The 25,998-nt window shown below is 41.7% G+C and overlaps 1 protein-coding gene across 1 annotated transcript; it reads right to left on the minus strand.

The window, feature by feature from the left end:
• Positions 1-217: 217 nt before the first annotated feature.
• On the minus strand, positions 218-25,998 carry anxa5a (annexin A5a; the record flags this gene model as incomplete). Its single annotated transcript, XM_083786222.1, has 13 exons — positions 25,971-25,998; positions 20,528-20,622; positions 17,462-17,575; positions 14,126-14,216; positions 12,799-12,878; positions 12,043-12,093; positions 9,759-9,852; positions 8,504-8,599; positions 7,949-8,007; positions 6,444-6,566; positions 2,140-2,201; positions 1,972-2,094; positions 218-236 (listed from the first exon to the last, which is right to left on the minus strand). Exons 1-13 carry the CDS (start codon positions 25,981-25,983, stop codon positions 218-220), a joined length of 1,020 nt encoding a protein of 339 aa, XP_083642348.1. The 5' UTR covers positions 25,984-25,998.

The following is a 25,998-nucleotide window of genomic DNA, read 5'->3' on the forward strand; positions in this document are numbered from 1 at the left end:
ACTTCTTAAACATTTGTTTTCAAATTTCTTTGATTTCTCTTTATTTCTTCATGAAAAAAAACATGTATTAGTTTTTAATTCATGATTTCCTGTTTTTGGAAAATGTTTTGAAATAATAATTAAAAACAAAATGCAGGAAACAAAAAAGGTGTCTGTGACCCACAAATGTAGTACCCGGTGTGTGGGAACCAGTGATCTAAAGTCTTGAAAGAGCTCCCTAAGGTGGGTCACCCTCCCTTGAAACATCGAGCACATGCAAGCAGGAAAACTGGAAAAGAGCCATTTAGTGGGAAGAAAGACTGAGCAAACATCCATCAAGAACAACAATGGGGCTAAATGCAAGTGAGGAGCTCCATGCTGGAGCAGAGCTATATGCAATGCATTCAAGATATAGCACTGTTGAAAATTCCTGAATAGACTAAGATATGGTGTTGCTGGACTATCAAAATTCTCCCACTCCAAATTGTAATATTTAAATGACATGGGGTGCCGTGTGCGACTCTTTGACTATGGTGATGTGCTGTACACTTCGCTCTCCACGCTGAACGCTGCATCTGCATCTCTCGCAGTTGTTGTAGAGAGCAACATTGTATTTTATCTATTTATAAGGCCTTAATTGTGTGGTAAGCTTCCTTTGTACCTATCCTCTTCGCTTTTAAATCCGAAAGTCACTGTACATATTCAACACGTTCACATGCAGGCACATATTACATTTACCAGTCCAAGTTTGAACGGTGAACAAGGAAAGCCGAAAACATCATTACCGGTATCTGCCTATACTGGCCGGGTGGAGATAAACAGATGTTCAACATAATGCTAGTCCAACAACAAGCATGTTAGGCCTACTATCTTGGACTATGTTGCCCACTAAATGGGGGACATCCAAGTAAGCAAATGCTTTTTGATTGCCTCAGACTTTCCTGCCACCTTGTGGTAACTGCGTCAATAAAGCAGTGTCATTTTACATCAGTTGAACTAAAGCTCCCCGATTAGAGGCAATAGAAGCCAATTGAGGCACAACCATTTCAAATAGCATCTCATCACTTATTGACCTGACCACCGACAGCCACACTGCAAATCAAGTCGGGACAGGTTTCATTTGTAATTAATGAAGGGCCGGAACAGTGTTGACATGAGGTTTTTTAATAATTCAACAACTTGCATTTGACACATTGCATTCATACAGTACAAAGTGTACAAGCCATTATTGAGAAGCCTTATAGTAGGCTATGCATAAATATATTGATGTATGAATGAACTGAGTCAATTCAGCCGTTTAATTTCATTATGCTAACAGCCAGTGCTAATTTTGTTGACTAAATATATGACAAAAATGTGTGTGTGTGTGTGTGTGTGTGTGTGTGTGTGTGTGTGTGTGTGTGTGTGTGTGTGTGTGTGTGTGTGTGTGTGTGTGTGTGTGTGTGTGTGTGTGTGTGTGTGTGTGTGTGTGTGTGTGTGTGTGTGTGTGTGTGTGTGTGTGTGTGTGTGTGTGTGTGTGTGTGTGTGTGTGTGTGTGAGTGAGAGAGAGAATGTGATGACATTGTTTTGGTATTGTGTTATGAAGGCACATAGCAATGGGGTAAAGGCATTGATAAAGCATTATGCTGATAAAGCATATGCTGAGGCAACAATTTACTTGTGGAATTAAGTGTTCCGCAGCCATGGCAGCTTTATGAGTGAACGAATGCCAAACAACTTAGTTATGTTACTAATAAATAAACATTCAATTTTCTTTATAGTTGGAATGACAGTGCTGAACTATATTAAAAACAGATTCTCCCAGAGATGTTTAGAGCAGGTTTAGTGATTTATTTTTAAGACAAAGTACACATCAAGAGAGTTTAATAGAATGCACTCCAACTACTGATAACATGAATAACAAAAATTACAAGCAACCTAATTTAACTTATTAAATCAACAGCATAAACTCAAGAGAGTATTAGCAATTATGAATTGATAGCCTCATCTCACATATAGCTTTGTCTTGCAGTGGCCATCACACTGTAGGCACCGTGTAATGTCCAGGTGTGGTCATTAGTCCTGTCCACCACAGAGGTAGCACAGAGCCTTACAGTAGTCTCCATCTGTATCCTCCTGCAGGGAAAATAAAACAAGAGAGGTCAAAACCTAGTAGAGTACTGTAAATCCTGTCCACCACAGAGGTAGCACAGAGCCTTACAGTAGTCTCCATCTGTATCCTCCTGCAGGGAAAAGAAACCAAGAGAGGTCAAAACCTAGTAGAGTACTGTAAATCGAGCTGGATTAAATGCCTAAATTGTACATGGCTGGACTGTATAGGAACTGCTGGAGAGCCTTTATTTTTACGACGGGTACAGGAAATGGCGACACTCAGCCGGTGTAACTGGAACTTGGAGAAATGTACTTTCCCAACGCGTGCTAACGATACCGCAGCCTGACACTACGCTGATAGCATTGGACGACCAACCTTTTCCAAGGCAGACAGCAAATATTCTCTTATAGCGAGAAGCACACCGCATACCTCAAAATAAATCTTAATTTATGCAGTTTGATTCTGTTGACTGGAGTACGCTCGCATGGGCACCGCCATTATCTGATAGAGACTATTCTACACAATGCGCCCCTCCCGTCCTGTTTTCAGGAAGGGAGGGGGAGAGGCTTTAATTTTTTTTGACCGGAGTGTTGTGGGATGAATCGGGGCTGCTTGATCTATTGTCCGGGTGTGTACAAAGGCGATTGAAAGTAATAAATAAAAACATGCGCTAAACGTAGATAGCCATGTCCCGCATCGGACCGTTGGGATTCTCGCATTCGGAGCGGTAACTCAACCAATCCATAGAAAGAGAAAAACACCAAATGAAAGGGTCAGAAAGGGTCAGCACTTTACACAAACATTATCAGACGCAGATTCACTTCTCAGGAACTTTGGGTCTAATTCAGCAATATTTGAGAACATCTGGGGTCCTTCAGTGTCATCTTGACTCCTGTGTGTTGACTGTCGATTGACTGCTGATTGTTATTGTGCCCAACTTTGGAATTGTGTCTGGTACCATCCTCATAATTATGAATTAATGTTGAGTTCATCATGCATAATCTCGTGTTTGTTTGTTTTATTTGTTTAAAGTCTGGATGGCAACCGAGGAAGGTCAGTGACGCTGGACTCGCAAGAGGGCACCAAGCAAGCTACAGAACGTACAAATGAGCAATACCCCCAGAGTCTCCCGAGAGGAGGAGGAAGAGAGACTCGATAGGACAGATTCAACGACAACAACAATGACTGTGACAGTCTCAGAGAAGGCTTCCTTGACTCAAATACACCAGAGTAAGGCCAAGCGTGGACAAGGATGGACGCATGCACACCGCACAGACGCAGTCTGGTGAGACGTAGGAGGACAGGCAGGAGGCAGGAGTAGAGGCAAACCATAGTCCTAGAGACCTCTCAGTACCTGCAGTCCCCCAAGAACACAAAAGGCAGAGAGATAATGGACAGTGGGCGGATGCGCGGGGGCGTGTAGTCAGCACTGGTTTGCTGCACCTGGCTGGCAGGATGCGGCCCTCCGCTGATTCGTCTATAGCTGGAAGCCTGGAGGAGAGGGGCAGTGACTTGGCCAATCACTGCTGACCCGCCAACTGGAGAGTGTAGTGGTTGAGGGTTGAAACACTCTAATAAGGTTGGAGACCACCTCTCTTCTTATTTTTATAATTTATATTTTTGTCCCACGATTTTGTAACCCATTTTTCACCCCTGTGTCAATCATCTAATGTGATCCTGGGCTCTACACACCCTCCGCCAACCTAGGGAGAGCAACGGACTTTACTCATGCTTCCTTCATGCTTGAGTGTCCAAGTTGCTCCTTTACACCTGACAGGGGGGAGTTTCTGGTTGGACGTAGCGCGTGGAAGGAACACGTTATTCCAACCAGTTCCTTTGCCCTCCATCAGGCGTCCCAGCTGGCCAGGGGGAGGCAGTTTAGAGACCAGGATTACTGCATGTTTTTGTGAGGGTATCTACCCTAGGGGACACGGGGAGAACATGCAAACTCCACACAGAAAGGCCCTTTCGCCAACCCCGCCTTCGGGTATGGGCACTGATGACGCGGAGGAGGAAACACGCCGCCAGCACCCACAGCGCCCCGAGCGGGAATCGAACCCAGGACCTTCTAGCTGTGAGGCAACAGCACTACCAACTGTGCCACCGTGCCACCTAGACCACCTCTCTTCCAGGCCAAGGCTTCATCCATTAGAAATAAATTATAATCGCATCTTTGATGTATGTATTTACAAACATTGTGTTGTGTCTACTGTTTTTGTTTGATCTCGTCTTGTCTGCATGTCGGACCAAATCAATAAACACAAAAACTAGTATTTGATAGGGCTATTTGTTATTTGTTTGTTTTTTCCAGCGGAGCACATCATTTCGTGTTCTGATACATAAGGGGAGCCAACTACATGGCAAACAGATATGCTGTCAACCGCAAAAAATGCAAAAAAATGCAAAAAACCCAGACTATTTCTATGCTAGTGCATGTTGTCCTCAACAACTGTGGAGAACATTTAAATATCATGATAGACAGACTGTCAGGCCAGGAGCTGTCAGCTCCAAGAATAATGTCGGTCTTATGACAAGTTGTCAAAAAAAAGTGGGATTTTGATACATAGTGGTGTATGTACTAATTAATCTCTATTTCCGAGGTAAAACATCCGGTAATTGTGAAGTGAAGTGAAGTAGCGCAAACTGAATTTATGACAGACAACCTATCGACTGCCAACATGATTAATCTCGAGCTGTCATGAACTTTTTAGTTTTGGTTTATTTCCAAGGAAAAACATGTACTAATATGTACACATATCGACAGCATTTCTAGGAAAGAAAATGTGCAGCCTATACATAATCTTCACGTGCTTGTACCTGCGCTGCAAGTGCAACTGACCCGAATAAAATACCTGTCACATATTTTGAGTCTCCATTGTACTGGCTGGCACAGATTCAGCTAATGAGTCCCAGGAGGCTTTGTATGTCTATGACGAGAAATAGTAATCACGGACACAGATCTGCAGCGTTTTGTTTTTCTCTCTCTCTCTCTACTTTGAATTCAGGACAAACAAACAAGGCAACTTATGTGTCGAGGCCTTCTCTGTAGGCTGTTGACAGCTAACAACATCCTATTATATCATTTCAAGATACAAGTCAATGAGAAAGCAATTTAAGGCTTCCTCCTCTTCTTGTCTTCTTCATTTCACATTTATTGTTTTATGTAGCAATTACATGTTTTTTATATATATAATTTGAAAAACCCATTTTTCACCCCGGTGTCAATTATCTTATGTGATCCTGGGTTCTACACACCCTCCGCCAACCTAGTCCACTCCCCATATATGGGGGACATGGGGAGAGCAACGGACTTGAACTCATGCTTCCTTCATGCCTGAGTGTCCAAGTTGCTCCTTTACACCTGACAGGGGGGGAGTTTCCCTGGTTGGACGAAGCGCGTGGAAGGAACACGTTATTCCAACCAGTTCCTTTCCCCTCCATCAGGCGCCCCGGCTGGCCAGAGGGAAGCAGTTTAGAGACCAATTACATGTTGAGGTTTAAGAGGGACACTAACTGTGGAGCTGACACCCAAAAAATGTCTGCTAGAATTCTGAAATGATACGTTAATATAAAGGAATGTTGACTTACAATAAGGTTAGGCCTATATATATATATATACTGTATATATATATATATATATATATATATGAACTAGTTTTATGAAGTAATTACTACCACAGATCGAGTCATCAGTGTTGCAAGAATAGGGCAAATACTAGTGTTAATATATTATTATAATATCTTAGTGTTAATATGATATTGTTATAAGATCGTTTTAGATATTTTTTCATACGTTGTTTATACCGTGTATCTTTTAATACAGCTTGAGAGTTTTGTAGTCTCCACTTGGATTCATTGGCTTTTGACAACTGTGTTTTAGTGTTTTATAAGCGTTTGTTTATTGTCTCCACCAGCCCGAGGCATGGGGAGAGTATGTTTTGCACTCCGTCCGTTGGCATGGACTGGATTAATATTGCCGGAGATTAGCTGTACACACGCACGGACGGAGTAGCCTACTCTCCACATGCCGTGGCTGGTGGAGACAGTAATTATGCACTGATCTTGGGGGCAAAACAAATAAATCTGTTGAATAAATCTGAGCAAAGCTTTGGAAAGAAATCAACTGTTCTCTCCATCACCGCTCTGACATGAGTGGTGTGGAACTGAAGCATATCCATTATGTCCAGCAAGTGATTTGAAATGCATTGGGTTAGATGATGGATGTCAAGGAAGTCGAGGGGGGGAAAGAGGTGGAGTAGAGATTCTACACCCATTTGCAATTATTACTCACTTTTTCGGTAAATTCCCAGAGATTACATACCATTTTATTTGAGTAAGACCCATCATTACTTTGTGGTCTGGCGTACAGTACCTTGATACAGGTATAGAGCGATTGTCCAAACGTCTTTGTGAAGTAGGCCTTGATGTCCTGCATGTCCACCTCGCTCCTGGACACCATGATCCTCATCAGAGTGCCGTCATCGGTCCCGGCACGCTGCACACAAACACAACATCAGCAGCTGGAAGCAGCTTTTATTTGACAGTACCGGCATATCGACAGGAAAGGAAAAGTACAGAAAAGACAAGTGTCAGAGAAGTGAACAGATTTATTTTTAAGGGGACCATACCCGAAGGACCATTTGCCAAAGGGTGGCGATATAGCACTCAATTGAAGATGCAAACTTTGAACGCGCATAGCTCATGAACCGTTTGACTGTCGGCAATGAAACTTCGATACAAACACGCGTCTCCTCATGCCGACAAGTATCGTGTTCTTGCTTTCGACCTCTGACCTTTGATCACCCGCCATTTTAAATTATATGGAAAACTGTTCAAATCTATCTCCTCCCAGGATCTTTGATGAAAATGCACGAAAGTTTCTACATCTAATCGAAAGTACATTTTTAAGTGCATAAATGAAGGTTTTATGAGCCAATGAAAATTGCTGTTTTGTGAAAATTCTTCTTCTGCCCATAATACATGCAGCGTCACATACTTATGAAACTTTAGAGTATGGTAGAGGATCATGCCAAATAGCACTAAAACCAGTCGTTTGGCAAAAGGTCTTGTTCCCACGTGTTCCTTGACTCATGGGGAACACATCTGTTACTTTGTCCAGTAACTCCGCCCTCCGCCATTTTGAGCAGTTTGAAAAATGCTTATTCTGCCTGGATTTTTGAGCAATTTGTGTAAAACGTTCTATACACAATAAATGGAACATTATCTGAAATCCCAGTTGAAGAGAAGTTTGTGTGTGAAAACATGAACAGCAAACACACTGTAGTAATGGATAATGACATCCCCAAAACCAGGAGACATACAATTGACATTAAAAACACTGAATTATTTTGCTGTTTACAATAGAACATAGAACAAGTGATTGTGTCTGCATAGCTCAGTAGGTGAAGCTCTCGTTTTTGGATCACAAGTTCATGGGTTCAAATCTGAGCACCGCCAACTCAGCGTACGAGTCTTCAAGAACCCTAACCCCCCCCCCCCCCCCCCCCTTGAATTAACTATACTCAGCTAAGCTGATGCCATCATCCATCATGGTTATCTTATCTTCCACTTTTGTTCTTTGAGCGTTAATCACAGATTATTATTTTCTTTTACACTCCACGGTCCACACCACTTCTCATGTTCCTATAATTTATTGAACCTAACACGAGCTCTGGTTTGATACTTGATAAGACGAAGACAGGATGAGTGAATACAATCAATAAATTATGCAATCAGAGAGTGAGCAGCAACTGTTTCTTTGTTTCTCTTCATCAGACTAAACTTGTCTTTGGAACAAATGCAGCAACTTTAGCACTTGTCGTGGGTCAATAATAGTAGCCTTATCGATATGAACATAGTGTGGAAACAGATACTTACCCTCATAGAAGCACGTAATTCCTCTGCCAAATAGGCTGGGACACTCTTTGCACATTTCACTGTGGGAAATGTGAATGATTGAATGAATGGATAAATGAATGAATGAATGAACCATTGTTACGATATTAATACTGAATGTGAAATGTTTGCCACGTTGACCTCTCTTTAACCTACAGTGTAGAGACTTATATAGCTCATCTATACGATCTCACAACGCTTGTAGATCTTTTTTGCTAATTAAAAAAATAAATCACAACATGCCCAAGTTTGTGACAGGGTTGAAAGTGGCTTTGTTTGTCCTTGTTTCTTTGGGGGGGGGGGGGGGTGTACGTTGTTGCTTTTATGTATGTGTTTCTGTGATGCTTTGTGATGTAAAAAAAAAAAAAAAAAAAAGGGTGACGATAATTATGTGCAAAGATTTTCTTGTCAGATAACTGACTGACCTAACTGTCCCCAATAAAATAAATGGCTAACAATGTAGTTGCAGTATTTCATTCAAATATACAAACGTAAATGGCTCTACCATGATCCCTAGTAGTACAACAACGGTCTTACCGATAGCAAGCATCAAGTTCTCCAAGTTCCCAGTGGTCTCGCCTTCAATAATATCTATAAGTTCATTCCCAGATATCTTCTTGTAGGCAGCCATCACTGTGGGGGAAACGAGACAATGAATCGGGTGTGGAACTGTGGAAGTTATTCCAACTCAGCGATCTAAACTACACTTATGAGGTTTTGATGCGCTATGGATGATGATGATGGGCGAAATTCATGCCTCTGCTTTTGAAGTCCCACCGATATACAAGTTTACAATGTCATAGTGCAACATGTTGTGAGCTTCACTGTTATTTGTTGCTGAACGCATATCCCAGAATAGGGAAGTTAAATACTGTATAGGGGAAAAAAACGTTCAAAATTCAATTCAATTCCTTTTTTTTTGCTTGTAGATCAGCTATTTTCGTTTTTTGTTGTATGAGAAGAAAATGTGCCCCTTCGATTTATTTATTTTTTACAAATTGAACACTTGATATACTGATACAAAAACAACGTGCTCTGTTGAAAATGTCCTAAATGTGTGAAATCCCACACAAGTGATCATAAGTGACACATCCAGAGTGAAGCTGCAGCAAAACAATGTCCTCCACTATATACTGGCATGAATAGATTGAAATGCATATTATTATTTTTTTATATCACGATTTTCACCCAGTGTCAATTATCTAATGTAATCCTGGGCGCTACACTTCCCCTGCCAACCCGGGGGGGAAGCGGACTGACCTCATGCTTCCTTCTATGCATGAGGAGGCCAAGCTGCTTCTTTTCATCTGACAGGAGGGAGTTTCCCCGGCCGGACGTAGCACGTGGAAGGAACACGTTATTCCGACCAGTTCCTTTCCCCTCCATCAGCTGGCCAGGGGGAGGTAGTTTAGAGACCAGGATTACTGAATGTTTTTGTGAGGGTACTACCTTAGGGGACACGGGGAGAACATACAAACACGCCCCCAGTGCCCACAGCGTCCCCAGCGGGAATCGAACCCAGGACCTTCTAGCTGTGACCCTGAAATGCATATTCTATATATTATTTTGTATGTGTTTTTTTCGTATTGTTGCTTGTCTTGATGTTGTATGTTTACCTGGGCCACAGGAAACAAGCCTTTAATTTGCTTTTTTGCGATTATGCATTTGGCTTTTTTAAACACACTGCTGTACTCTTAAACTGTCAATTATTCAATCAATCAATGTCAGGCACGCACACATGAATGCACAACCCCCATCCCCGCCCCCCCCCCCCACACACACACACACACACCTAATCTAAGATGCTCAAAGCTCCTGTTGCCAAGGATGTTGACAAATCTCTCCTCATCTGTGCCAACCTTTCCCTCGCCAGCTTTAAACAAGTCCTGAAATGAAACAAACACAGATACACACACACACACACACACACACACACACACACACACACACACACACACGCACACACTGTGTGTTTAGTTAATTAATGTTTACGGCCTCATGTTCCAAAAACTATTTTGAGATGGGGGTCCACAGCCAAATAAAAATTGGGGGCCCATGGAATGAAAATGTTTCAGCACAACTAATATATATATAAAAATAGAAAAATTAGGACATTTTGTATTCAGATCAAAATTCAATAACACAGAAATGGTTCTGAACAAATTTTTCCATTCCATCAGGACGTCTCTAAATCTATTGATCTCTCATTAATCTAAGACTGCCCATGCAGAGCTCCCATGGCCTTTGCCTCTCTATGGCTCTCTGGAGACCAGCTTCCAGCAACAGCTGGCACTACTGATAAGATAACATGTTGACATTTTAAAAGTTTCCAATTTGAGTTTCCAATTTAATTATTTTTGGCCATGCCATCGTTATATGGCAATTTTAAAACATACTTTCTTTTCTTTAAAATAGCTCTCTCTCTTGCATGTGGAGCTATTGCAAAGCATCTGTGTTTGGAGGTAATAATCCGAATAGTCCTAATAATGAACCCACTCTCACTGTCTCCAACATATCTAGTTTCCTGCTAAATCTGGCACCAAACAGACTATACCCACATTACACCTGCAGTCTAATTAAGCTGTATAGAGAAGGGCAATGGCACCGCCCTGGAGAAGAGCCGAGAATAAGGTGAATAGACGCAAACAAAAGTTGAGGATGAGGGCTCTCTACCATGGCGTGGGCCCAGTATTTTTTTCACACGCACGCACACGTACGCCTCACGTTTACAAGTAAACGCGTCCCATACGATACGCCAAGCAGAAGCGTAGCGTCTGTTCTCTGTTGGGCAACTGGGCCAGTCAATATAGAGCTCTTACCCGTGCAGGTTAGGCTGCTGAAAGACGGAGGTACAGTAAGAAAAGTAATCTGCTCCTCCGACAACAATTGGCTGTCCCATCCGCATCTTTTACCAAGCTGCTGACTTGTGCATAATGCATATCAATGGTCCACGTGTGACCTGTTAAGTGTTGTAGTCTGTAGGCATAGGCTATAGGCTATACTGTCATATGTCCTGAAGCAGTCCAAAAGAGAATGGAATGGATAATGGTCCTGGATGAATTCAAATTACAGAGAGGTGACATGACTTGCGACTATAGTTGCGACGACTAGCTGCGAGTTGACTCTCACAGTGTTGCATTGGTGATTTGACCTCTGGTGGGACGCTATTTAAACGTCACAGTCACACGCACACGTCACTTAACACCTGCAGGTCATATAGCAAGGTGAAGCCTTGATATGCATACAGGCTCATTCATTCATGTCGCAACCCTCGGCCTTTGCAGAAAAGGTGGCCTCTGTGAGCGACAGTCAGAGACCTAGATGGAGGCATATTGAGCCTCCTTGGCCTCCTACTATCCCGGTACCAAGCAGTCAGAGACCTAGATGGGGGCATATTGAGCCATCCCAGCTCCTTGGCCTCCTACTATCCCTCTGTGAGCGACAGTCAGAGACCTAGATGGGGGCATATTGAGCCATCCCAGCTCCTTGGCCTCCTACTATCCCTCTGTGAGCGACAGTCAGAGACCTAGATGGGGGCATATTGAGCCATCCCATGCAGCTCCTTGGCCTCCTACTATCCCGGTACCAAGCAAAGGGGTGGAAATACAATCCAATTTCTAGTACTCCTAGGTAGTGAGCGAAGACGGGCATGTGTCTTGATAGCAGCCTGCCATAACTCAGACCACCGTAAGTTCAGACAAGAAGGTCTGCAGTTTTTTTTTTGTTTTGCTGTTTTAGAGTGGGACAGTTAAGCTATAGGCATCTAAGCTAGGCAGCGACTGATGTATTGTTTCTTCACAAACGAGAAGACATAGAGCAAAAATGAACTGAAAGGCAGAGCCTCACAGCAGCTAATAGGGGTCTAAGGGGGAGCGGTGGTGACATCACATTGAGGTTCGATTGTTTCTCACAGTGACAGGGGGCACTGTTTAACCATAATGAGTGACTTTATGAGTCAGATTATGCAAAACTAAGAAATAAGCCTTGTGTTGTCCCCCTGCATTTTAAGTATTATTGAAAAATGCTAAACTAAAATCTGAATTTGAATTTAAAACGGTGTCGCTTTAGGTCCTTACCTTGGCGTCTTTCTCAACCTTGTCTTCTTCTACCTCCTCCTCTCTGCTGCCCTTGATGGCGAAATCAATACACAGACAGACAGACAGACAGACAGACAGACAGACAGACAGACAGACAGACAGACAGACAGACAGACAGACACAAACAGACAGATTTACCATAGTAGATTGACCGATGTACTACAGAAAGCAGAAGGTCAGACGTGATTGGAAATGTGGTGAAGTGATCTCATGCTTGTCAGATCAGGCGACCAAAGGGAGATTACATTACTATACTGAGTGGCATACGACCCATGATTACATTCTGCCTCTAATACCAACTTACACCTGAGACGTGGAGGTTGTATAGTGCATCATCACTCTCTCCCCTGCTCCCTCCATCACCCTCAGGTTTCCTCTGCCATCTCCTAATAATTCTGTTCCCCCTTTACTCCCTCCCTACCCCTCCTCCCTTTCCACCTTGTCTTGACATTTACAGTGTCATAGTTATAGTGGCACGTACTCCTCCAACCCCCTTCTCCTTCATTCCCTAATTTCCACCCAAACCTCAAATGACTTTCTAATGGCATCCTGATTAGAGACTCTAATTAACAGGAAAGGAAAGATCTGTGGTTCCAGCTGTCCTCTCCTGTTCGCCCTCTCTCTCACTTAATCGCTGTCACCCGCCTCGTATACGTCTTTCCACCGCCCTCCCTCTTACCCCCCCCTGCCCCCCCCCCCCCCCCCCCAGCCCTCTCGTCGTCACATTCTCCTTACCTGGCATAGGATCACCAGCAGTTTTTGGTAGTGTCCTGAGGTGTCTCCGCAGATATCTTTTTCCAGCTTGTTAGAATACTCTGGGAAGGAAACAAGAGAAGAAGGGAAGGAAGATTGCTTACACTTCTCACTAACCATCAAAGGTTGCAATCGACCCAAGTGGGCCAAGCTTCTGTTTTTCAGAAGGTCTCCGACCGACCACACATATTCGATTAGCAAGGCTAGCGGATGGCCTGGCCTTCTCTTCTGTCCGGCTCATATAGTCTTTTTGGCTCTGGCCCCTCGTGCCTTGTTGCATTGCTAGTATGAATTGTGTACCCCCCCCCCCCCACACACACACCACCCCCCAGTCACATAAAAGCATAGAGCGGTTCCCACAATGGTACAGTATCGTATGTTGTTTTCATCATGATTCAATACAGGTTACGTAAGGTATATAATATTTATGATAGTGCCCCAAGATGCTAATGTCGAGGTTTTCATTACACTTGATTTGCCAGTGACGTACATAACTACTCAGCTATTCCAGTGGAAAATAAAAGGGTGCTGATAACGTACCATAAAAAAAAAAGACTATATGTAATATGCTGCCGACCCCCATCTGAGAATATGTTGTTCCAGGGACCCACCAGAAGCAAAGATTTGAGTTAAAAACTGAAACACTGAAAGAATATATATTCAAAGATTTGAGGCACATTTTCAAGATTTTTCAAAAATAGCAGACCAGCTTGTAGATCTGCTATTTTTCAATAGCTAAAGTATAACTTAATGCTTAAAACACCAAAAGGGGTTCCCGTCCAGAATGGGTTAACAACTCTTATCTGTTTTTACACTCAGTTAAATTTACACTCGTAATAATGATGACAAAACTACTTTGTTCGATACTTGCCCACACAATGCTGGGAATTGTAGGAGCACAGATAAACGCTGACACAGACAGAAAGGGAAATGCCTGCATGGATTATTGTACTATTAATATTGTTGTTTCTAATAGGTAACAATCAACAATTCACTGAAATGCACATCAAACGCATTAGAGTTTCCCTTAAAGATAAAAGTAAGTTAATATATATATAATATGTAATATATATAACTTAAGTTATATACTGTTGTTGACTATATGGTATATACCCTGTGTAGAGTTTATATTGGCCTAACTTCATTTTTCCCTGTACACAAAATTAAACGCTGATAATAACCAAACTACAAGACCACAATTTCACAACACCTTGTGAGATTGTATTTTTGCCAAATGTTTGCCTATTTTTGCTTAATGTTTGCTTAATTAGTTACTTTCCACCTCTGCTGAGCCGCAAGACAAGCGTACCTTTCTTGTAGACTTTGCAGATGTTCTTGATCTCTTCATTGTTCCTCGAGGCCAGAATCTCAATCAGCACCTCGTCATCAGTACCGGCTCCCTGGAGAACCAAGCAGAACATCTGGATGAAATCTGCAGAGCGTCAGCCGAGATGTTTTTCTAGACGAGTGACGCATATTTTTTTCAACCACATCTCCATATTTCGGTCCTGTCCTCATTAATGCTTACTATAGATGACACCATTTCTGTCTACTTATTTGACCTGCATATGTCTCGAAGGCGAGCAGTCGGAAACTTCGAAAATGCACCGTTAATGGCAGGGACTTCGAGCTACAGTCTTTCTCTCCCTGCAACATTAGCACGGTTGTTGAATGAAAGAAAGTTTGAGAAATCTAGTTTGAAATCCCTGCCAACAATGGTATTGAGAGACGTGTAATTTGGAGAGTAGAAAGCAACAAACAAATAATTAACTGCATATTACATTGCAATGGCATAGAAGAGAGTTTGCATGATGGCTGATTCTTTACATTGTTAAAAAAAAACCTCCTTGCCTAATACCGTACCAACAATATACAGATCATGTACTGTATGTTCAGATGATAAAATGTAAAAGACCTCAGGTGCTGCCTGGGGGAGTTTGTCGATGCAACGTTTAATTAAATTGGGCGATATTATAGGGTGTGACAATGCAGTGTGTTATGCTTTAACCCATTCATGACGGGAACCCCTTTTGGTGTTTCAAGCATTATGTTATACTTTTGCTATTAAAAAATAGCAATCTACAAGCTCATGGCGCGGCACCGAGTGCCGCACTACGAGCTTGTAGATCTGTATTTTTGAAAAATTGTGAAAATGTATAGTGCAAATCTTTGAATATATATTCTTTCAGAGCGAACGTTTTTAACTCAAATATTAGCTTCTGGGGGGTCCCTGGAACAACATATTTTCAGATGGGGGTCGACGGCCACATACATATATTTTTGGGGGTCCTTGACATGAAAATGTATGAGAACGACTGACATAGAAAGTGGATTTTTCAAGAAAACTGTCAGGTTTTAAAGACATTTGTAAAATCGTCCTCAGATCCTCAGTACCTCCCAGGGCTCACATAAACACATACTGTATACTGAACCAACTAACCCATCCGTCCCATCGACTACACAGAGACAATAATAGAGTAGCTCAAAGACAAACAGCTGCCCTGACCTAACCCAGCATTGCCCTGAAGGCCACATGAATAATGGCTGTCATTACAACAACATCGCATTCTTTTTCATCCGTCCAGCAATTTTCATTCAAATGGTTGGGTTTTTTTTATTAGCTTTTAACCTGCATATTGATTTGTTTGCTTTATTTTGGCCCCTGTCGTCTCCCACACAAGAGGCCTTACAGTAGGACTTTATACAGTCCATAGTTGTCAAATTAAGCTCCCTGCAGGGATCATGCTCATGGAGTTCATGAATACATATAAACCAACCGTCGCATAATAACACATTTAGACCTGAGGACGATTCTAAAAAAATGGCTTCTAAATCCTGACAGTTTTCTGAAAAACCTCATGTTTCTATGTCAGTGGTTCTCAATATTTCACGTCAAGGACGCCCAAAAATATATGTATTTGGCCGCCGACCCCATCTGAAAATATGATGTTCCACGGACCTCCCCCCCCCCAGAAGCAAAGATTTGAGTTAAAAACCTTCACTCTGAAAGAATATAATTATATTCAAAGATTTGCGCCACACTTAAAAAATAGCAGACCTACAAGCTCGTAGTGCGGCACTCGGTGCCGTGCTATGAGCTTGTAGATCTGCTATTTTTCTATATCTAAAGTATAACATGATGCTAAAAACACCAAATGGGGTTCCCGCCCAGAGCTGGATAAGGTATCCCCATCTGTACCACCTATACACAGAGATAATAATAGAGCAGTGCAGTCAGTGGTTCCCTGATGATTTAGCTCAAGACCCAAAAGTGAAAATAGTAGATCTACAAGCTCACAACATGTTGCTTTGCGCCATGTTGTGAGCTTGTAGATCAGATATTTTCTACTATTAAAGTTTATTTTTATTTATTTATTAATTAATACAAAATAATACAAATTGTTCATTAAATATTATTATCTATGGATTTTCTTTTTTCATTTATTCATGAAATTATTTTGGAAAAATCTTTTCTCCTCCCCCGCCCGCCCAAATAATAATAATTAAAAACAAAACATATAATGGGAAACAAAATTATAAAGGGAAATTAGCCCCGCGACCCAGAAAATGTGTCCACCATGACCCACAAATGGGTCCTGAGCCACTGTTTGGGACACAGTGGAGGGCAATATACTGTACTGTAGCAGCTCAAAGACAAACTGCCCTGACCTGTAACCCAGCATAGTCCTGAAGGCACATGAATAATGGCTGTCATTACAATGTGCTCTAGAGGGAAGTCATCATTATTAAATCCTGCCGTCACCCGTACAGTATATTGCTTGTTGTTGTTGTGACTCTACTGTATGTACGATACTGTGCTGCATTGTTTGTTGCCAATGCAGCAGTGTATTGTAAACATTATGCCTTCATGTATTTGTCCGCAATGTCTGGTATATCCGGAGAACTCGCCAGTTTACCAACTCTAATTTAGTGCATTTTAGTTTGACTTCACCTTCATTTCAATTGCATTGAATTGAGAGAGAGAGAGGATAGTTGTTTAGAGTTAACACTAGAGAACATATAGGAATGCTAAAAGTTTAAACACAAAAGTACCGAAACAATGAAATTCATTAGTAAACAATATCCTGAAATGGTAGGCCTACTTATCATTGGTATTCACATACTGGTATTCACCTAATAATTTGATCACTTTGGAAATGAACTATAACATCTGTGAGTTTGACATGAAGACAGCATCTTAGCATAACGATGAAGATATTGATGAAGAATTTCCGCCACGGCGACTTGGTAAACTGGCGAGTTCTCCGGGATCCATTTGTCCTGCATCTCTCTCCACACTAAAATTAGTATTTAATGAATGAAATGTTGTCATTGTCATGTTTATCTTCTTATCACCTTTCTGGAAATCTTACTCGGAAGGTCTTGATTTGGACTCATTTGTGGCCTGTACTCATTTATATCTTTCCATTAAATGAAATAAGGCAACATGCTGTGTTTGTCCTGGAAAAGACCATCACTTTGAAGAACATAATGATAAGCCTGATTAAGAGACGTAGAACGCCAAAATTAGCCGCTTCACAAGCCTCAATCAACACATTGTGAGCTTGTAGAATGGCTATATCCGTGAGTGACACAGCCATGACGCAATTAAGTATAATTCAAGCATTACTCTAAAAATAGTTACCTTCACGGCCTTGTGCAGTTTAGCAGCATCGTACTGGATGGTCGGTAACATCAAGGCCACAATGAGGTCCTCAAACAGCCCTCCTAACTCCGATTTCAGAGCCTTTTCAAGATCCTGTGGACAAATTAATGATGGCGTTGCTGTCCGGAGGAAACCTCATAACTCAATTTTTTAGGTTATTTGTTTTTTTTCCATAAATCAGTGCTATTACGTCCGTGTGTTGTTTCGGAAATATTGAACCAATGGAAAGTAGTAAAAAACACAAACTGTCTGCTAAAACAGCTAACTCCACCACTCCTCTCCTTCTCATACAAGTAATTGATAACATCTAATGTCACAACACCAACTTTGACGAGGCAGTATTGCAACGTTTAAAAAATATATAGGCTAAGGTTTTATTCATTTCTATAAAAAAATTATAATCTTTCATTTCCTGAAAAATGAACGTTTTGGAGTTATGAGGTTTCCTCCGGACAGCAGAAATATAATACAATATAAAACAAGTAATAGTAACATAGCAACACAAATACAGCTGCTGTTATTACTACCACATACTACCCAGAAGGAGAAGGAGACACTATGGGATCACTTGTGGAAAAAGTACAACAATATCACATCCTTTTTCATCCTTCCACCAATTCCTTAATGCACAACCAATAGTAGTCAGTCTCTAAAACGTTCTAGGACAAGGCATCCTTTCGCTATCGTTCAAAAAAAGATAATAACCAAAGTCAAAGGGTTTTGAGGTTTGAGGTTTAAAGAGCTCAGAGAGATTGAGATTGAGACAGAGAGACAGACATCATTTGTACTTCCATCTAACCCTAAGACAAGCATAACCTAGAAAATGGCCCCCTAACAATATTTACTATAGGGTATTGCCCTATAAACTATACACCCAGCATCACCTCACTCATTGAGGGCTGCGTCTAAAATTGATTTTATGCAGTTAATCACAGATTTGGGCATTCCTGGTGGTGGTGAGGCCTGAGTGTTCTCAAAGAAGAGAGTGAGAAGGAATCACGTGTCCCTATAGAATGCATGCGGGCGTGTGTGTGTGCTCATATTCTTGTGTGGCTCATATTGGCATGTGTAGGCCTACAGTATATGCATGGAGCTTTGTACAGTACTATGAGGGCATGCACTTACAGTACGTGTTTTTGTTGTGAGTGTGAATACTGATTTGGGGGGGGGCAGGTTGTGTGTGTGTGTGTGTGTGTGTGTGTGTGTGTGTGTGTGTGTGTGTGTGTGTGTGTGCGTGCGTGCGTGCGTGCGTGCGTGCGTGCGTGCGTGCGTGCGTGCGTGCGTGCGTGTAAATAAGCGGACCAGGCAGAACCGTGATTCAAACATTTCTGGTGTCACCATTAAAGCCAGGAAAGCATCTGTGTTATTTTACATTTTAGCATTTTCATCTGGAGTGCGAGGAAGCAGCACAACAGGGACGTGCACACACAGACATCAAAGGGGGCTTCTGCCCCTGCTCTTTCAACCGTATTTAAAACAACTGCCCTCCCAAGACCATGCATGCAGCATTTACTGATGGTGTGAAAGAATTGCAAACGCCACTCCTTTCCTTTCCATGCCATACGTGTTTAAATGTATTGGCAGCGTTCAGGAGAATTGCTTTTTTCCCCCGAAGTCTCCTGAACTTGAACGCAGAATTTTGCGTTGAACAAATGTGTTTAGAAATCCATGTCGTATATCTCCAGTAGATAAAGAGTGCTGGGTTGCGCCCCCGGGAATAGCTGATCTACAAGCTCTCTTGAGAGCTTGTAGATCAGCTATTTTAGCTATTTTGTCCAATGGTACCCTCTCTTAGGGGATTTCAGCCCTTGCCTCTTTATAGCCTGACACTCAGTCGGAATTTCATTTGTTTCACTTCATAATTCAGACTGAAAGCCCTCCCCACGGCAGCAGTTTATGGGATGGGTGTCGTCAAAGCGGCTATGGCTATGGCTATGGCTAACCCGTTTGCTAACCAAACAAACACAGCCAATGAGCGCTAATCAAACGCAGCGCGCGGAGCGGCGGAGTCAGTTCAGTCAGTCAACCTCAAGGGAGGTTCTTGTCATGCTCAAAGGCCCATACTATGCTCAAGGGGTTAACATGCTGCATTACTATGTGGGAGTATACGTGTGTGCAAGTCTCACACGTCATTCGCCGATGCGGCAGTCAGCTGACTAAGTGGGCAGGCTACTTAAGCTCACTAGACTCCATGCTCTTCCTGCCTTCCTCTGCTCATGGTTCCCGGTTGTATGTGATGTTTTCTCCCACCACCACCCCAGCACCACCGGTGGGCTATGCTATCTATGCTCCCCATGGGGGGGTTATTGTATATCTATCTTCCTGCTCTTATGTTTTATGATGTTGCTTAATCATGCCGAGCAGGGAGAAATCCAGCAGAGCCGAACGCCAAGTCAAATATCATATGCACACTCATTACTCATTCTGCAATAAATATTGTTTAATCTATTCGTGAGTTGTCTGACTGAACTAGCATGTAAAGAAAAGCGGTAAAATCTGTTTATAAAACCTCTCGTGTCTGAAACTATGTATCATACGTCGATTTAATAGCCAGATTGATACAGTCGTGAGTTACTGCAGTGGGGGCAGCCATGTTTGTTGTCTGACACTGTTGAGTGACGAGGCCGATGGCCAATCAGCTGCTGCGTTCAGATTTTTGACGCAGCCGTATAGGCAGAGACTGAGTCCAGACCTGAATCGCCAGAACATATTTTCTTAATGGGCGTGGCTAGCGAATCAGGGCTGGAGCCAGGCTATCTCTAAAGCCCAAACCACACCAAAGGGTCGGGTTGGGGCAAAACGGTTTTTAAGGTAGACCACACTAATGCAACTCAATGAGTTGCAATAGTGTGGTTTGGGCTTAACACTCTCTGCACGTCCCTGCAGCGCACCACATGGGACAACGAGCCTCCGTGGATGGATGGCCGAGCCCTCCGCCATGCTGCAGCCTCGGGCCGTGCATGCGTCATCATGTGGCAGATTGAGAGCGGAGGAGTGGCCCGTATATTGATCCGCTCCGGTCCCCAAGCGGGTGGTGCAGCCTACCTTTCCGTAGGCCTTCTTGTACGCCGCCTTAATTTGCTGGCGCTGATCGTTGCAGCGAGCGGTCAGAATCATGAGAATCATGTCTTCGTCCGTGCCTGATGATAGAGAGAGAGAAATAAAATAAGGTATATAAATGTATTGGTGCAAAGAAAAAAAAGTACATTATTAAATTAAGGTTCAGAGATGAATAAAGCGCCATTGCACTCCCTGCATGGAAGAGTTGATTTTGTAGACTAAAACTATATGACAAAAGGTGTTTGTCGACTACCTCTTTTAACTGACGAAAACTAAAATGATGACTAAAACTACGGCTAAATATATTGACAATTTCATCAACACATAAAAACTAAACTAAAATGTTAGGGAGAAGAGATCCAGAACTAACGGAATTTTTATGTTTGGTTGCGTTCTGAATATAGCAGATGGCTTGTAGATCGGCTATTTTCAGCGTGCAACCAAGTGAAAATCTGCCAATATACATTTTAGTCGACAAAATAAACTGTGTAACAAAAAAAAATCAGATGAGTAACTATTATTACTAATATTACTCAAATTTTATATATTTTTCATTCAAAAGGCTATGACTAAAACTAAATCAAAATTTGCCGCCAAAATCAACACAGCCTGGAATGCTTTATTTTTATTATGTAATATTAGGCTCGCCTGATGAGCAATTGTTTTTTAAATAAATAAACCCTGGTGGTTTACAATGAACACTGGCTGCTTTACAAGCAGGAATTGTGGTCATTTTGTAGCTTTGAAGCATGCAGTTGAACTGAAGGCAGCTCAACTTGTACTGTGTAGCTTTGTAGATTTTGTAGCAGCTACAGAGTCGGGGGTTGCTTTGTGGGGGGGGGGGGGGGGGGGGGAGGGTGGCGCCCTAACCACCCCTAGTCATTAAGCTATTAACACATTAGACTGAAGTAATTAAAGCGTGTCATGTTCGCATGTTTGGAATTGCAATTGGAACAGCTGAAATCAATAACATCAGTATTCTGATATTAACCTGCAGACCACATTAAGTGCGTCTGTGCTGCACTCTCTCTGAGCCACTGCATCAACCTATAGCACCCCTCCCCCCCAATGTCAGACACATACATTAGTTTGAGTAGTTAATTATTTTCTGATCTGGTTGGACATGGGGAAAGTTTTATTTAGCTTCCCCATCCTTTGTCCTATTGTTTTTTTTTGGCTGGGGTCTCCTACACCCTTTGTTTTGTTGTTGTTTATTTATTTATTCGGTATGTTTGTGCTGAATGTGTTGGCATCTCCAGTTGTGGTGTGCTTTTTGGATAATATACAGTCTCTGTTGAGCCTTGGCCTAATGGAGAGGCAATGACATATGGGAGCTTGTCTGGAATCAAGCTGCCTCAGCGCTGTCCAGTGCTGAACATATTGATCGGACTGAAAGCCACCTTTGGTGCTGTCCAGCGCTGATCCTCCTGAGACACACAGGATACTTGTGTGTGTCTTATTATGTTGTTGTCTAAATGTTATACACATCTTACGTCTGTTTTCGCATATAGCATCTCTGACCCATGTGTTACAACACGATATCGATGTTGGGGAATGGCATTAAATGGCATTAAATCCTGCGTCTCATTTTGCAAAAGCAGGCAAACTGCATGCTGGAGAAAGTAACAATGCATATACTTACACAATAAATACATCATAGTTGCATGTATAGTTATTCTGTACTTATGGGTATTATAGTACACTGTAGCGATCTGATAAATGAGCTATGATGACTAAAACTAAGACTAAATATATTGACAATTTCGTCAACAAATAAAAACTAGACTAAAATGTTAGCAAGGACCTAGTGGACAAGAGATCCAGTATAAGTCATTTTACAATATTGCATGTTGGAAATAGCAGAGTTGTGGGCTTGTAGATCTGCTATTTTCAGATCTACAAGTGTAAAATCAGTCATTACGACGGCATCAAGGCCCGCCAAAATACATTTTAGTCGACTAAATCAGCCGTAGATTTAGTAGACTAAAACTAGACACTAAGACATTCCTGGTGACAAAAATGTGACTAAAACTAGGAAAACTAAAAAAAGGAAAATAATTCAAAAGACTATATGACTAAAACCAAAATTGCTGACAAAAACAACACTGACGTGCACAACATCTAAACAAAGCCCTGACCTCTCTGAAAGCAGTCTCCTGGACTAACATGTTGTGAAACGATGAGATAAACTGATGATCTACAGTAGAAATCAATAGTGCCTAAAATAAGAAAATCACTGGCGCCTTTGTTGAAGAACAGTGGAGGAAAAAAAAACAAGCCATGTGTCATTTATTTCCCCAGGGGGGTCAAACTGATACGTTACATAAGGTATAATTATACCACAGAGCCACCGTGTCAGACCGCCGGGGGTCACACCGCTGTTATGAGGCCTAGAAAGACAGGCAGCTCACTGGTTGATTGCAATCTTCTCCCATTCACTTCCAGATTTCTTTTGGAGATTTCTTTATGCTCTGTTGTTTGACAGTACAGGTTGTAAGCAACGAGATACAGTTCACAATGGGTGGGGGAGAAGGTTCCAAGGGGATTGGATCATATGGACCAGCACAGTGAAAGGAGTCGTTTGTCTTATTTTATAGCACACACCCCACATGAAGACTTGAATTCATGCAGATGTTTTTGTTGCATTCCTAAAGATTGGCTTAGGAATTCGACAAAAACAAAAATTCATTGAATTCAATTCAAGGTTTCATGGGGTGTGTAATTGATATAGGTATAAGTATGTAGTATTATTATTATTATTATTATTATTTATTTTTTAAACCAATTTTCTTTTTGTTTTAATTCAAATCTTTGCTCCTGTCACTAAAATACCCCACTCCGGGGCCAAATACATATAGACTTTCCTTGGAGTCCTTGACATGAAAAGGTTTGAGACAACCACTGATATATAGCAACATAAGTCTCTCACAAAACTGTTAGAAGACATTTTTAATAATAATAATAATAATAATAATAATAAAACTTTATTTGTATAGCACCTTTCATGACATGAAATGCAGCTCAAAGTGCTTTACAGAACAATGGAGAATAAAAGAAAAGCAAGGCAACGACATAAAAAAAAAACAAGCAGTAATGCAATACAGTGAGGACATGAATAACAAAAAATAAAAAAATAAAAGATCAATTAAAAGCAATGTTGTAGAAGTGGGTCTTGAGCTGAGCTTTAAAAATGTCTACAGAGGCTGCCTGACGAAGGTACAGTGGGAGCTTGTTCCATGCCGACGGCCCGTAGAAGCAAAAAGCTGCTTCCCCGTATTTTTTAGGCAAAGCGAGCAGGCCAGCAGTGGAAGACCTTAGCGGGCGGTTTGGGACATATTTAGGCAGGCAGTCATGTAGGTAGGAAGGTGCGAGACCATTGAGAGCTTTATAGACAAGTAAAATCATTTTAAAATCAATCCTAAAAACAACCGGAAGCCAGTGCAGTGATGCCAAAACTGGAGTAATATGTTCTCTCATCTTAGTTCTAGTTAAAACTCTGGCTGCTGCATTTTGGACAAGTTGTAATCTGTCAGTTGTTTTCTTAGGCAGTCCTGAAAAAAGTCCTGAATTGCAGTAATCAAGCCGAGAAAAAACAAAGGCGTGGATTAGCGTTTTTGCATCGTCCAAGGACACATAGGCTCTGATTCGTGCAATATTTCTAAGGTGAAAAAAGGCAATCTTGGTAACATGATTAATGTGTGAATTAAAATTCAATTCAGAATCAATAATAACCCCCAGGTTCTTTACTGTACTGTTACTTTCTACAGTCGGGTTGCCAAGTCTGCTTAATATTGATTCTTTCTGTTCAGTAGAACCGATTATGAGAACTTCTGTCTTATCCTCATTTAGCTTGAGAAGGTTCTCACTCATCCAACATTTGATGCTAGACAGACAGGTAAACAGTGGGTCTAAACTCTAAAGCACAGGGATCATCTGGAGCCACAGAAAGATATATAGTATAGTTTTAGAATTGGCTTTGGGTCTTAATGGGGTTTGAACCATTGTCTGCCAACAGTGAGTATAAGTATAGGCTGCACCATTGCATTGCGAATTAGCATGTACTCAAAACTATACCACATTGATTACGTGGGGGGCCAGCTGATTGACAGTAACTGTGAAAGGACAAAATATTGTAATTATGCTTTCCCACTCTGTATGCTGTAGTGGGCATTAGGTCACTTGAGAGATGGAGAGGTCAGAGGTCAAACACTATAAAAGCAATCAGTGTCGTTGTACATCTATATCAGTGTCGTTGTTGCTATTGTTGTTGGATAGAATATTCTAATCAGGGACGTGCACACATAGACATCAAAGGGGGCTTCAGCCCCTGCCCTTTTACCCATCTGTAAAACAACTGCCCATTAAACAAGGCAGCATTCAGGAGAATAGGTTTTTTTCCTCCGAAGTCTCCTGAACTAATTTGTTTTCGAAATCCATGTCGTTACACACCGCATCTCCAGTAGATAAAGAGTGCAGGGTTGCGCCCCGGAAATAGCTGATCTACAAGCTCTCAACGCGTCGCAGCGCGACACGTTTTGAGCTTGTAGATCTGCTATTTCCGCTATTTTGGGCCACAAGTGCCCTCTTATGGGATTTCAGCCCCTGCCTCTCTATAACACTCTCTGCACGTGCCTGATTCTAATATTCTCAGATTTCTGTGCACTCCTCTGAGCGCCCAGTCCTGGTTGCCTACCCAAGGCTATGCCAGTTAACTTGTGACAGATGGTGCAAGTTATGCTATTTTTGCTTAGATTGCATGGTTGAATTTGTGCAGCAAGTCTGGGTAAATTCCAAATAATCTATACTTATATAAAATGTGTAATGTGGAACACATAGATGGTAATGACCTGACCAGAGTATAGTGGACTAATGAAAATTGATTAATGAAACAAACAGGCTTGCATTATGCAGCCGCATACAGTTAGGCATAAAAAAGATGTGACTACATTTGACTGAGGGACTGCCATTGGATCTTCTTTTTTAATTTAGTAATGTCTTGCAGAAAACAGCGAGTTGAGAAAACAGGCTTGAAAGGTTCACTTCTGTGGACTCTAACATTACATTACACATAGCTACATGTTTAAGCATTCATTTCATAAATGTACATGTCGATTTCAGCTCTGACATTTATTTCAGACATGCTCTGGTATGTGAAGAGTCTGCCTGTGCTATTAACTCATTGTGGAAGAAATATAAATAAATTCAGTTTTTCCTCCTCTGGTGAATAGCTGGAGGTTGCACGATGGCAGGCTCTCAGTCAAATCTAGTCACACATGGTAACAAAAGGATAGTGATGTATATTTATGAGTAAGCGTTGCACAATAATAATAAGAATGTTGAATGAGCGTGGAGTGTTCTACCCTCACAAATGCTGACTGACTTTATGACAAACGTTGTGGCCTATATGGAAATCAGGAAAATAACTGACCGATTCCTTTCATGGCCTTGTGGAGGAT

This window comes from Protomyctophum parallelum, assembly GCF_964188405.1.
Source record: "Protomyctophum parallelum genome assembly, chromosome: 16".
NCBI classification, from domain to species: domain Eukaryota; kingdom Metazoa; phylum Chordata; class Actinopteri; order Myctophiformes; family Myctophidae; genus Protomyctophum; species Protomyctophum parallelum.